General features: G+C 39.9%; 3 protein-coding genes and 1 pseudogene across 3 annotated transcripts; all 4 read left to right on the forward strand.

The window, feature by feature from the left end:
• Positions 1–503: 503 nt before the first annotated feature.
• LOC139340079 (claudin-10-like) lies at positions 504–2,060 on the forward strand. Its single transcript, XM_070975687.1, has 5 exons — positions 504–815; positions 1,204–1,365; positions 1,452–1,539; positions 1,664–1,771; positions 1,861–2,060. The coding sequence occupies exons 1-5, from the start codon at positions 584–586 to the stop codon at positions 2,054–2,056; spliced, it is 786 nt and encodes a 261-aa protein (XP_070831788.1). The 5' UTR covers positions 504–583; the 3' UTR covers positions 2,057–2,060.
• A 2,833-nt stretch (positions 2,061–4,893) lies between these two features.
• LOC139340638 (claudin-10-like) lies at positions 4,894–5,863 on the forward strand (annotated as a pseudogene).
• Positions 5,864–6,114: 251 nt separating this feature from the next.
• On the forward strand, positions 6,115–7,813 carry LOC139340080 (claudin-10-like). Its single transcript, XM_070975688.1, has 5 exons — positions 6,115–6,337; positions 7,053–7,214; positions 7,295–7,376; positions 7,455–7,559; positions 7,708–7,813. The coding sequence occupies exons 1-5, from the start codon at positions 6,115–6,117 to the stop codon at positions 7,811–7,813; spliced, it is 678 nt and encodes a 225-aa protein (XP_070831789.1).
• A 3,181-nt stretch (positions 7,814–10,994) lies between these two features.
• Positions 10,995–12,306, forward strand: LOC139340081 (claudin-10-like). Its single transcript, XM_070975689.1, has 5 exons — positions 10,995–11,256; positions 11,351–11,512; positions 11,598–11,679; positions 11,809–11,916; positions 12,042–12,306. The coding sequence occupies exons 1-5, from the start codon at positions 11,025–11,027 to the stop codon at positions 12,232–12,234; spliced, it is 777 nt and encodes a 258-aa protein (XP_070831790.1). The 5' UTR covers positions 10,995–11,024; the 3' UTR covers positions 12,235–12,306.
• The last annotated feature ends 1,844 nt before the right edge of the window (positions 12,307–14,150 follow it).

Genomic DNA, 14,150 nt, shown 5'->3' on the forward strand with positions numbered 1-14,150 from the left:
ATGATTTTGTAACGAGCAAACTTCAAGATGGTAAAAAGAAACGGTCTGCATCTCGTCATTGTCTCGTTAAGTAGTGAAATGTGTGGCTGTTTTTAGAGTATGACTAAATAAAAGTGGGTTTAAGCAGACTATTTTGTGTTTGATTGTTTTGTCAGCAGGTTATGTCATATCTGCCCCTCGGTGATCACAGCAAGTCTGAAGAGGACAGCAGTTTGTTCTCTTGAGAAGATCAGTGGCAGTCAGTCTTTCACTTTATTGGTACTTTATAATGATATCCTGATAGTGTGGAAAAAACATATTAAGGTGGTTTTCTTTTTTTTGCTGTTAATGCAAAGTTAGTTTGTTGTTGCTACATACCAGTGGACGCAAAAGGGATGTAAAAGGTAGCTGGAGGCGGTGTAAATTTTCAAGTGGGTGGCACACTCTGGAAAGCTTACAGTAAACATCTGACATGATGTGCAGAGCCCTCATCAACACTGATGGCACACAGCACAGACACACTTCCGCTGACTAGACATTTAGTGTGTTTTGTCGTTCTACCCAGTGGAGTGGAAGCTGCCTGGTTCAATTTAGTGATTTCAGAATGAGGAAACGTCTGATCCAAATATTTGGCTTCTTGGTCACATCACTGGGATGGCTCTTTGTGCTGTGTACCATGGCCATGGACTATTGGAGGATCACCCAAATTGGAGGACAAGGAGGCTCCTTTATCATCAAAGTGGCCTGGTACTGGTCCAACCTGTGGAAGGACTGTTTCACTGATTCCACAGCTGTCACCAACTGTAGAGACTTCCCTGTGCTCTGGAGTGTGACCGGTAAGTGCTACAACATGTTGTATGCGCCTCAGCAATGATGCTTCTAGCATTATCTCTGTTAGCCTTTCACTCTGAAGGAATAGAAAAACCTGCAGTCCTACAGTTCAACAGAAGAGTATATCAGTTATGGAGTGTTCACAGTGACACTGAGTTTAAACCAGTGCTTAACCTAAGACAATGTGACTATATAACATAATCTTTGTCCTCCAGTCTTCACATTATTGTGTCTACTCCCTGTCATGAATATTCAGAACTCTGGATATCTTCAGCAGAGATCTGATTTCATACTGACATTAGCATTAGCAAGTTCTAGAAACTGAACTTTTTCTGTTTAACATTTCCTCCCTTTGTTTTTCTTGCCTGCCATCTTTCTTTCTGTTTCTCACAGTTTTCATCCAGGGAGTACGAGGGTTGCTAATGTGCGGGTTAACTCTTGGGTTCTTTGGTGTAGTACTTTGCTTTGTTGGAATGGAGTGCACTTATATTGGTGGAGCTGATAAAACCAAGGACAAACTGCTTTTTGCCGGAGCAGTGTTTCATTTTGCTGGAGGTGAGTACAGACCACACATGTGACTGTCTCTGTAAAAATGTTTTGCCCTCATTATTTCTTGGTATCAACGAAACCTCTGCACACAGGCGTGTCCAATATTTCTGGCTACTGCTTATACATCAACAGGATCGCCAGAACAACCTTTGCTGCCAATGTAGGACCAGGAGTCTTAAGGTACACTATGTCATGCCTTATAGTTTAAATTGTAGAGACAGCCACCTTTAAACCCACAGTAAAATATTAAAAATCTGATGTATTTACAATGTATCATGGCTCCTTACATTTTAACTCATTCCAGGTATGACCTCGGACCTCCCATATTCCTAGGATTGGTGGGATGTTTTTTAATCTTTTTAGGGGCTGTGTTATACGCTGTGACCGTCTTTCGAGTAATCTGCCCCGAAAGGTATTCAAATTCATCCGTCTTCACCCTTTTTTCTGTAACTGCTGAGTTTATACTATATTGTGAATTTTCTAAACTTTTTGGTCTTACAGTAAAGTAGTATACGCCTATGGAGGACGCACATACATGACCCCTCGCTCCAGAGGAAGAACCCTCTACACTGGATACTACAAACCCTCCAGGCAGTACGGATTTTACATGGGCTCAGGACGATCCAGCAGCTCCAAGATCTCAAATATCTCTCAGACAACACCGACAAAAATTTCAGAAAGAGATGCTTTTGTGTAGTAGACTGAAGCTAAAACACAATAGGACATATCAGCTCTAAATCTGATTAACTAACAGTAAGCATGCGTCTCAGAATGCAGAAAGGATGAGAAGCCCCTCAGATTCCTCTTGAGTGGATCATATGTATAATTGTAATTTTTTTATCCTCACTATAAAATACACCATCTTGTGTTTACACATTATTTGTTAACTTTGTTTCGATTTAATCAAAGCATGTATTGCAATCGTGGACTGTAAGAATGTAAGAATAATAAATTATTATAATAAATTATTATGCATAATGAAATGATCTTTGTACCTATAATGTCTTTCCAGTTATTTTATTCAATGAATATAGTGTATTCCAACGATGGTTGAATCAAGAGCAACCGGACTTGGTAAGCTTAGCTTTTAACAAAGTATGAGTGGTACAAAACTTGAAAACGTTTTGCCTCTCATCCGAGGGCCATCTTCAGTTCTAACTGACTGAGGAAGTCGAAGATATTTAACCTCTGGAGGGTCCTTGTCCAGGTCATTGATACTACGTGGGTCATTAGTGCACCTGGCTGTGTAACGGCAGTCATTAGAGTTGTTGGAGCAACCTGAGGCCAAGTGCAAATGACAGTCAGAGTTGTCTCAGGAAAACAACTCTGAATAGTTGTGACATTAAGTCTCCTGGAAAAGGATGAAAGGATGGCATTGTATGTGGGGTTTAGTGGTGTTGTACACCTCCTCCTCTGATGGTTTCTCTTTTATTTACAAAAATAGCCTCCTTCACTGCTCTTTCAAACCATCTGGCCTCCCTATCTAAAACATGTGCTTTGTTGTCCCGTAAAGAGCGTCCCCTGTCTTTCAGGTGGAGGTCTTGACTTGAGGAGTTGGCCCTCCTGACTGTGCTGAGCCATGCACTTGTAAAATGGTTGTTTAGTTTCCCGGATATGCAGGTCTGTGCATTCATCACAGCACTGGATTGCCTGAATTAGATTGCTTTTCTTGTGTCTGAGTATGCAGTCTTGCAGGTGAAACAGTTTCTGTCTCAGTGTACTGCTGTTTGTCAGATAGTTTCTCAGATACTTCAGACATGTATGGAATGATGATGTAGCTGCATTTGTTCTTCTTCACCACCCACAGCGCTGGTGGTCTTCCTGAATCTTGTGGCTGTTTGCACAAAGGTCCAGTTAAGGTATCCCTCAGATGTTTGTGTGCCTTCTCTTGGGCCTGGGTTCTTGTTGGTACACTATCTACTTGGTGTTGCACAGTTCTGGTTGACTCATGCTCTAGTGGATAGTGAGTCGAAGTGTAAGTGCTGGTCAGTTTATTATTTCCATATTTGATTATAAGCAACATAAGCATATAGGCTTAACCTCAGACTGTTGCTTTAAAAAAAGCATTTCTAAACATTTCTTTCAAGCATCAGAGAAATGTATACTTAACGCACTGTCAACTCAAAAAAGGGCCCTTAAGTGCCCAAAGTATCTAAGTGGCCAAAGTTGCAGTGACAATATGTTCTGACATTACATTTAAAGGTAGGGTGAGTCATTCTGGAGAAAGATTGTTGATATTCACTGAATTTGAAATTCAGAAAATATCTCCTCATGATCATAACTGTCCAGTCTATGTGGGCACTGAAAAGGAATCTGTTTTTTGTACGCAGCCCTGGCTCTTTCAATCGAGACACATATTCCAGCCAATCAGCCACAGGTGGTGTTTGTGCTCGAGCGCAGGGCAGACAGAAGAGGAGCAGAGATGGAGGGAGTGAGAGGGATGGTAAATCCGGCATGCTAATGCGTATTTGAATTGTGATGGAGAAATTGCAGCACTAACAATCTTTCTCCAGAGTGACTCATCCCACCTTTACAGGACCACTGTGTAGGATGAAGGAGCAAACTATGAGCATAAATGGAATATAATATTTACAATTATGTCATTATTAGCATATAATCTACAGAAAATAAGAAAGATAAGGAACAACAACATACATATAGTGGATAAGGAGGCCAGATGGTTTGAACGAGGAGTGAAGGAGGCTACTTATGGAAAAAATAGGAAAACCATGATTTAACAGAGGAAGAGGTCTACGACACCTCTTATCCCACTCCTACAATGCTGTCCTTTCATCCCTACCCAGGAGAGTTGCCAAGTAGTCACAGTTGGCCTCATGTGACAACTCCATCAAGTGGTGTTTACACTTGGCCTCAGGGGACACTAACGACTCTAATGACAGCGTTACACATCCAAATGAACTAAGGACGGCAGTGCTATCCATGACCTTGACAACAATCCCATAGTAGTTAAATACCTGGGAATCTCCACCAGTCAATTAGAACTGAAAAAGCCCATTGGATGAGATGCGAAACATTTTCAAGTTCCTACAACCATGTCCAGTTGGCCTTGATTCAACCCCCTTCCAACCATGACCGGGATGACTGAGAAGCTTCACAGAAAACATAATGAATTCCTCTGTGACATTACTTATGACAGCCCCTTCGAACCTTTTACACAAATATGGCTGTATTATTCTTCTATCAACATCATCATCACCATTGCGTAACAAAATAGTGCCATCCTTTACAAATCCTGAACCATTCAACGATGTCACACCAGCAACAAACACATGACCAATGTGACCCTGACAAAACAACGGAATCATGATTCAAAGTGAAAAAAGTGATGACGAACCACCTTCAGCCTTTTCTGTGTGTGTGTTTACGTGTGTAGTTTTGATTACATGCAGCACCTGAGGAGGGGCTTTTGGGCAGACAGTGCTGGACAGGAGCTGTAGTGCCATTGTTTGGATTTTCCTTTTCTCTGTCTAGAGGTTCAAGGCAATCATGAGTTACAGGACTGTGGTGATGTACATGGAGATCGGCTGCTTTGTGATCTGTGTATCTGGATGGATCCTGCCCACAGAGATCTGGACTTGGTCTGAGGTAGACAGCATAGTCTTGACTAGTCACTTGACTGCTTCTCCAACCTGAGGAAGGATTGTATATCTGATTCAACTGGAGTATCTGACTGCAAGGGGATTCCAGCAACACTTGGACTGAAGTATAAACAAGAGGTATTTCAGCACAGAGCATGGTAATAATTAAAAACAAGAGACATCTGCATCTTATAATGTGTGCTTAACATTGTTTTACTGTTCTTGGACAGGAGACGTTCACATGTGCCATGCTCTGATCATCATCTCCATTATCCTGTCGTTCTTTGGATCAATTCTGGTCTTAATGTAAATGACGTACACTAAGACTGGGGGATGTCTGTGAAGATTCTTTGCCATCCTGGTCATGGTTATCCAAGGAGGATTGAATCTAGAGCATCTGGAGTTGTTTGGAGATGTTTCATCTTTCATCCAAGGGGCTACTTCAGTTCTAACTGATTGGTAGGGAGTCTCAGATATTTTGTCTATGTGGGGGCACTTACCAAAATCCTAAGATTGTGGGATTAGAGTTAGAGTATCCATTGGTGGGGGGATGAACTATGATAAGTTAACTGCAATATACATTATGATTAATCTTAATATGTGCCTATTATTTCATGATGATGGCTTTCTCCTATTATGGAAACAAAACTAGAGCAGAATTTCAAGACCATAACTACAAATTTCAGATATATACAGTTTTTAAGTGATAGATAAAATGTAAAACAAACTCAACCCTTATTTCATGCATCAACATTTACATCAGTTTACATTTCCGAATCATTCTTGGTTTCTTTTAGCCAGGTTTGACATATGTGTAGGTGTCAATCATCTGGGGAAACTCCACCTTACTTGTTATCGGAGGCCTTATTTACAGTATCTTTGCACTCAAAGTAAAATGCAGCTGATATATGAGTTTTTTTTTTCCATTGTTTACCCAGTATCATCAGTCTAAACCGCAGAGCTCTAAAAGATTCCCTGATGCCGATAAATGTGTTCGACACTATTACAGACCATTGATGTTTAGTGCCAAACTCCTCCCTACAGAATAAAACAGTCCTCAACACATTACCTATCAATCAGAACCTATCCATTGAACTTACTAGTGCAGAGTCTGGCTGCATTTTCAACAAGCCTTACTATCACAGGAACCATGCGTATGAAACGCATGTTTCAGGAGATCTTAGCTTTCATTTTCACCACCTCGGGCTGGATTCTTGTGTCCTCCACATTACCAACAGACTATTGGAAAGTGGCTTCACTTGATGGAACAATCATTCTCGCTTCAGCTCTCTACTCGGCCAACTTGTGGAAGATATGTGTCACTGATTCAACTGGAGTCTCTGACTGCAAGGACTTTCCCTCAATGCTGGCATTGGATGGTCAGCTCTTTCTTCCTGTCTAACTAGATGATTGGATTTTCTGCCTTTGTGACTGTTTCTTTGCCCTTTTTATGGTTTTGATTGACAAGGTTGAATTTATTTTCTTTTTGTCTGTCAGTTAAGCAGCACATGTTAATTCTTGAAAGGATTGTTCTAATTGTTCTTTTCTCCTACTTTTCTATGTTTAGACTAGTGTTGATTTTCCAAGTGCCTTATTAGTGTGAAATCTCAGCTCCTTTTCTTTCTAACCTTTGCTAGAAAATTCAAAGTTGAAACCCATTGCTACTCAGGAATGAGATATATCCTAAAGCAAGTCTTCAAGGAACAACTCATTTACCTTCAAGTATGTCAATGTTTAGCCTTTGTTTTCAGAGCTTGAAAGCTATAAAGGACATTTACTGGTAACCTCAGGCGGTTTCTCCCATGGCTGACTAGTTATAGGGGTTAACTTCCAAGGTAATATTTGCCACAAAATCACATCTGAATGGGAAGTTTCATATCAAGACACCACAAGTCACCACACTCTCCCAGAGTACCTGAAAACAATTAGGTTTACTTGTGACAAATTGTATTTCTTGCTTTATGTGTAAATTGGTCACAAGGTCAATGAGTCATTGACCTTGTGGTGTGCAGACATCAGAGTGCAGGGAATGGAGCCACACAAACTAACACTCTTTTGACTGCCTGTAAGTAAACATCTATATACTGTTTGCAGGCTACATCCAAGCATGCAGGGCACTGATGATCGCAGCCATCTGTCTGGGTTTTTTTGGTTCTACATTTGCCCTCATTGGAATGAAGTGCACCAAAATTGGAGGAACTGACAAAAACAAAGCCAGGATTGCCTGCTTTGCTGGTGTAAATTTCATCCTTAGTGGTAAGTACAGCAGAACTGTCTAATATCTGTGTGATTATCTGTGTGATCTAATATTATTCTGTTTTCCTTGTTCTTCTCAGGCCTCTGCTCACTCTCAGGTTGTTCCCTCTATGCACATCAGATAACATCAGAGTTCTTTGACCCAACGTTTGTGGCACTTAAGTAAGAACGCTGTGACTGTTTTAATGTAATGTAACCTATTAAGAAATATGACAACTAAATATTAGTCTCTGTCTGTAGATATGAACTGGGAGTTGCTCTCTTTATCGGCTGGGGAGGTTCTGTCCTCTGTATCCTCGGAGGCAGCATGTTCTGCTTCTCCATCACAGGTTCTTTTACCAAAAGGTTTGTATGGGTAACATATACTATGTTCACATCTTTGAGAAGATATTTGTTGTAAATTATCGACTGTATCAATCAATTTTGGTAAGTCACATACTATACAGTAGGTGTTTGATTTGCAAAGATTAATCTGTGTTCTGTCTCTTTACAGCCACAGTCAGCAAAACTATATCTATAAAGGTGCTGCCTCACATGTCCCCTCGCAGGCAAAGTCCACCTCCAGGCAGCAGCAGCTCCTCCAGGCTGCAGCATCTTGACAAGAATGTACACATGTGAGAAGCAGAATTTTCTGATATTGATTTGTGGCTCACCAGGAATTAAGTTTAAAATATTTACATGTTTCTACCAGGTGTATGAAACTAAAGTGATTTCCTATACTTGATAGGTCTACATATTACTGTGCACTGTGTACACTGTTGAATGTTAAGATTATGTATGTATTAAATCAAAAATATTGGGCAAAACTGGCTAATCTAATATTTGCATCACTTTCTATTTTTTAGATGTCAGTGTTCAATAATTTGTAGGACATTTCCTTTGATGGTTGTAACCTGTGAATGTTGTTAATCTGTAAAGACAATGTTTAAAACTGTGGCAAACACAGATTCTCTTGTTTTCCATGACATAATCATTAACTATGATTTTGTAATAGGCAAACTTCAAGCAGGTCCAAAAAAATGGGCTGCATTTTGTCATTGTCTCTGTAAGTAGTGAAATGTGTGGCTCTGTTTTCTTATTAAATCACTACAAATAACAGTTTAAGCTGAAGTTTTTGGTTTTGCATATTTAGTCACCAGATTGTGACAAATCTGATCCTCATCAATCACAACAAGTCTGAAGAGGACAGCAGGACAGTTTGGGCTCTTGAGAAAATCAGTAACAGTCAGTCACTTTTATTGATACTGTGTGGTAGGAAAAAAATGTTAAAATGGTTACAAGCCAGGACTTTTTTTCACTATAAATACAAATTAAATGTTTTTTTGCTAGTGGTCTGAATTATCTCAAGTGGGTGGCACACTCTGGAAAGCTTATAGTAAACATCTCACACACTTGTGCAGAGCCCTCATCAACACTAACAGCACACTGTGCAAACACACTGCTTCTGAGTCGACATTTAGTGTGTTTTGGCTTTTTTACGTGGTGAAGGTCACCGTTTGGGTTCTAACCAAAGTTAATATTGGTCATTAGAGAGTCATGAAATATTAAATGTACACTTGTCCAGCATCATGGAAACATATATCATACTTGAACTCTATTCAAACATAATTTCAGCTTGCTGGCATACACACAGGGAGAAAATTAAGAAACTTACATTGTAGTAAACACAATGTCATGCTTCAATGCACTGTAGACCTGACAAACTGCTTCTTGCATGTGTGTGTCTCTTTAAATGACAGTAATGTTTTGCCCTTATTTCCTGGTATTTTCCTGGTAGATGCCAGTCCAACAAAACCTCTGCTCACAGGCGTGTCCAATATTTCTGCTTACTGCTTTTACATCAGCATCAGCATTGCCAGAACAACTTCCATAATTTCCTAAAACAATTTGAAATGTGGACTCGTCAGACCACAGCACACATTTGTACTTTGCACCAGAGAGGTTGGCTGCATTCTAGATGTTGTTGATATGGCTCTCACTTTGCATGGTAGAGTCTTAACATGCATTTGTAGATGCAGTGACAAACTGTACAAACTTTACTGACAATGGCTTCCTAAAGTGTTCCCAAGCCCACGGAAATAACTTTCAAACCTAAACTGTCTGACATCAGTACTTCCTCCCAAGAGTGCCAACTAAATGCAGTGAAAACTGAGCTGGTCTATTGAGTATGACCCAATAAACAGTTATTTTATTCTTTTTTGGGGGATGTGCCCAAGGGGGTAGCAGTCTCTCTCTCCTGACAGAATGGATTGTCTTTTAAACTCTTTTCTATTCAATCAGACTTGACTTATTAAAACTGTTCTAGAAAAGGATCATAGATGAAAGATTTTCTATTTTTCCTGCAAAACACATACTCAACAGGTTAAATAACAGAATAATTAGTGTTGAAATATGATACTCTTCTATGACGCGTGGCAAGGGGCCCCTTTCCACACGCTTTTAAAAATGGACTGGCATTGGACATTGTGGTGTCCATAATGTCCTTGATAACAGTCTGATTGACAGCGGCACCATTTCTATATAGAATCTTCTCAACAGCCTGTGATATATTTAGATTCTGAATTATATGCTAAGCAACCTTTCTAGTAACATGCTAATTTATCTGCATATATAGTAATAATGAAGCAAGTTTGTCCTCTGGTAAAGCATCAAAGTCTTCTTCTCAGTTATGTTATCAGTCATATGAAACATGTTGTCTTCATTAATTGTGTCAAAAACATGTCCACTGCCAGATGACAAAAATAATCATCCATCCATTTTCTATACTGCGTATCCCTTTCGGGGTTGCGGGAGGTGCTGGAGCCTATCCCTGCCGTCAACGGGCGAGAGGCGGGGTACACCCTGGACCGGTCACAGGGCACAAACAAACAACCATTCACACACACACTCACAACTAGGGGCAATTTTAGAGTCACCAATTAACCTAATGAGCATGTTTTTGGTCTGTGGGAAGAAGCCGGAGTGCCCGGCGAGAACCCACGCAAGTTTTAATGAACTTGGACTACGGTAAAGCTTTGTGATGTGGCCCCAGATATGACCTAATCTCTCATGTCTAGTGTTACCCATTGTGATCAGCTCAGCATGAGCACTGATAATTCTGCTTTGAGCTCAAGAGCAAAGATATTTTTCTGACCATATTTGTAAAATTTATATTGAAAAAAAATAAATAAATAAATTTGTTAATTTAATGAAGGCACGTATTACAGTCATAGACTATATATAGTCTGTGAATTAAGAATATCAATGGAATGTCTATGAATTCATATACAGCTTAAAAAAAACCTTTATACCTATAATGAGTATTGTTTCTTGCCAATTATTATCTTCAGTGAATATATTGCAATAATCATCCATAATACTCACAACAGTCCATGTCATTTGTGCCAGTATACCCTAATTTCATACCTTTTACACAGTTATGAGTGTGTCAGTCCTCTATCAACATCATCGATGCATAGCAAAATAATGCCATCATTTATACTGACATTTATTTTTCTACTCAAGGATGTGATAAAGTTTTCATGGGATGCCACCTCCTCCGTTTGAGAAGTGAAAACTAAATGGTGCACAAAACTGAACCTATGTTGGTACACTCTGCGTCTCACACCAAATATCACCGAGGTGACCTTCACAAAACGGAATCAGTTCAAGGCAAAACATGTGATGATGTACACAAACCACGTTTGGCTGCGTGTGTTTCCATTTGCATGCAGCACCTGAGGAGGGGCTTTCGGGCAGACAGTGCTGGACAGGAGCTGTAGTGCCATTGTTTGGATTTTCCTTTTCTCTGTCTAGAGGTTCAAGGCAATCATGAGTTACAGGACTGTGGTGATGTACATGGAGATCGGCTGCTTTGTGGTCTGTGTATCTGGATGGATCCTGGTCTGTTCCACCATGCCCACAGAGATCTGGACTTGGTCTGAGGTAGACAGCATAGTCTTAACCACTTCAAACTACTTCTCAAACCTGTGGAAGGATTGTATATCTGATTCAACTGGAGTATCTGACTGTAAGGGGATTCCATCAATGCTTGCACTGAACTGTAAGTAAAATGGATTTCAGCACAGAGCATGGTAATAATTCAAAACTTAGTCTTTTTAACTGTGTCTTAACATTGTCTTGCTGTTTTTGGACAGGGGACATTCACATGTGCCGTGCTCTGATCATCATCTCCATTATCCTGTCCTTCTTTGGATCAGTTCTGGTCTTAGTGGGAATGAAGTGCACTAAGATTGGGGGAACAGAGATTGCTAATGCAAGGGTAACCTTTGCCGGGGGGATGAACTACCTTATTGGAGGCAAGACTTTACACTGACAGTTATTTGAAAGAAGTCCCATTGCAACAATACACATCTTAAAATTAATGCGTACCTGTTATTTCAGGGATGTGTTCTATGGTTGCTTTCTCCTATTATGGAAACAAAATTAGAGCAGAATTTCAGGATCCTAACTTCAGAGCTCAGAAGTATGTACAATTTTTAAGTGACATCGATAAAATATACAACAAAGTCTCTTTATATCATGCATCAGCATTTATTTGATGATTTTAGGAAGTAAGAACTGTACATTTATGTATCATTGTGTTTATTGCCAGGTTTGAAATAGGTGTTGGCGTCTTCATTGGCTGGGGAGGCTCCACCTTACTTGTTGTTGGAGGCCTTATTATCAGTATCTTTGCAGGGAGGGAAGGGTGCCACTCGAGGTAATATACTGCTCTTGTATCATTGATTTTTTTTTCCAGCATTTCTGTCATTTAATTCCAGCTACAGGAAAAAATAAATAAATAAATAAAAGTAACCATACATTTCCCGAATCTAAACCTTACAGCTCAAAAAGATTCCCTGCTTACCAGCTCCCTGCCGCCTACGCAGTTGTTCCAACGAAGAAGAGCATTTCGTCTTCGTCTCGCACAGGGATCAGTGACAGCAGACAATCAAGGGCCACCAGTGGCAGCAGAGTCAGCAGCATCTCTGGGACCACCATTAGCACCAAGACATCAGCTATAAATGAATATGTGTGATCTCATTTCAGAAGTGGAAAATATTTTTGTGTTTCTGTATGTTTTGACTTCTCATGACAGGAAAAGGATGGATGTGGCTAATAATGCTAACATGCTAAATGGAATTCAGCCATCATTAATTTCATTGTTCACGCCTGTGCTTTCATGCTTTGAGATGTGTACATTCTCCTATGTGTGTGCACTTTTGTTATGTTTGTGTTTTGGGTGCACTGAATGTTCAACAAGGCACACCAGTGGACTCACAATGAATGCCTGCTTTGCTGTTAGAAATTAAAAGACATCATAGTATGGATGACATCATAAAATAATTCAATTCACTTAGAAGGACACAAAACTTGTGTTTATGAATTATGTAGAGCTTTTGTTGTTGCAGCCATTAATCTTTTTTTTTTTAACATTAGTTTATCTGAACAAACTTTGATGTATCATGTTATTGCTCTGAACTGAAGCACAAATTATTGATCCATATGTAGAAATGTAACTTTTTATACATGAACATGCAATTTGCCACTGTCAGATGCTGTCATATGTTTTTGAAATGTGTAATAAAACAAAATATTTATATTGATTCAAAACAGAGAGAATGGATGGGTGAGTCACTGAAAAATGAGACTCTCACACCACAGTTATGAGATGAGTGAATGGGGGGATGTTCATGAGATTCACTGCAATCCTCCTTAACTGTACCGAGTCTTACAAGACACATTCATAGTTTTACAAAATTTGTTCCAAATTTTATAAGCCTCTAACAAAGTCTCATTAAACCACAAAGCCTCATTTGTCTCAAGGAGGAAGAATATTGACTTAAAGTCTACAGAAAACAGCATGGATCAATACAGGCAACATGAATCCCCATTTAAAGATTAAATATTGTTCTTACACTCTACAGCCTCAATTTTACATGCAAAATTTTATGACAGGACTAAGAAACATGAAAATCCATTACAGAGGCTTTAAACTATTGAATAACACATGAATTACACCTCGCTCCACCTGGACCATCAAAAGGAATTCCCAATGATGGTCCAATAAAGTATATACATATGTGAATGTAGGACTTTTTCTAGTAATAGAGTCCACAGTCCTTCACTTCATTGGGTCAAATGTGTTGAAATGTGTGTAGATGAGAAATCGATGATCAATGTCAGACGTCGACTTCTGTCAACTTGTATGGTGGTCAACAATCGTAAGTGTTGCATTACTGCCATCTGCTGGACTGTAACAGCTTCACAGTGAAAACCGTCCACAGTGTCCACCCAAACTGATTCCATTCAGGACATTGTCCATTCTACAACCTAGTTGCAGTCTGGTTGCTACCTGCAGGCATACAAAGGTGTGTTTTGACACATAGCTGAGGCGTACTGAGAACACTAGCCTCTTCTTAGCTGAGACCCATAGCTGGTGGTGTGTGACGCAGTGATGGCATCTGCAGTCTTGTACGCAGCGGTCTGCTGAGTATGTGGAATCTGTGAGAGGAAAAAACGTGGAAGCTCTGAGAGGGAAAAAGACTAAACAAACTTGTCATGAGAGCTGGCTCTGTCCTGGACTGCCCTCTGGACACCATCGAGGAGGTGGGTGAGAGGAGGATGTTCGCCAAACTGACTTCAATCATGGGCAACCCCTCTCACCCCCTGCAAGAGACAGTGGGGGCCTTAAATAGCACCTTCATCAACAGACTGCTGCATCCACGGTGTAAGAAGGAACGCTACCACAGGTCCTTCAGTCCAATGGCTGTCAGACTGTTCAACTAAAGCATCATTTGATGTTATTTCACATCACAAAACTAATTTTTACACTACTCCATTATTTATGTCATATGTCATATGTGAATATCCATTACATCTGTGGAACTTGCAATCTTGCAATATTATATATTTTACTGTGCTATATATTTTTATTGTTGAAAAACCCAAATG

This window comes from Chaetodon trifascialis, chromosome 12, assembly GCF_039877785.1.
Source record: "Chaetodon trifascialis isolate fChaTrf1 chromosome 12, fChaTrf1.hap1, whole genome shotgun sequence".
Taxonomy (NCBI): Eukaryota; Metazoa; Chordata; class Actinopteri; order Chaetodontiformes; family Chaetodontidae; genus Chaetodon; species Chaetodon trifascialis.

Coding starts and splice junctions, on each gene's coding strand:
- LOC139340079 (XM_070975687.1), top strand. CDS start 584: ATGAGGAAACGTCTGATCCAAATATTTGGCTTCTTGGTCACATCACTG. Junction 816..1,203: donor TGTGCTCTGGAGTGTGACCG/GTAAGTGCTACA, acceptor TGTTTCTCACAG/TTTTCATCCAGGGAGTACGA. Junction 1,540..1,663: donor GTAGGACCAGGAGTCTTAAG/GTACACTATGTC, acceptor AACTCATTCCAG/GTATGACCTCGGACCTCCCA.
- LOC139340080 (XM_070975688.1), top strand. CDS start 6,115: ATGAAACGCATGTTTCAGGAGATCTTAGCTTTCATTTTCACCACCTCG. Junction 6,338..7,052: donor CTCAATGCTGGCATTGGATG/GTCAGCTCTTTC, acceptor TACTGTTTGCAG/GCTACATCCAAGCATGCAGG. Junction 7,377..7,454: donor CCAACGTTTGTGGCACTTAA/GTAAGAACGCTG, acceptor CTCTGTCTGTAG/ATATGAACTGGGAGTTGCTC.
- LOC139340081 (XM_070975689.1), top strand. CDS start 11,025: ATGAGTTACAGGACTGTGGTGATGTACATGGAGATCGGCTGCTTTGTG. Junction 11,513..11,597: donor GATGAACTACCTTATTGGAG/GCAAGACTTTAC, acceptor CTGTTATTTCAG/GGATGTGTTCTATGGTTGCT. Junction 11,680..11,808: donor CCTAACTTCAGAGCTCAGAA/GTATGTACAATT, acceptor GTTTATTGCCAG/GTTTGAAATAGGTGTTGGCG.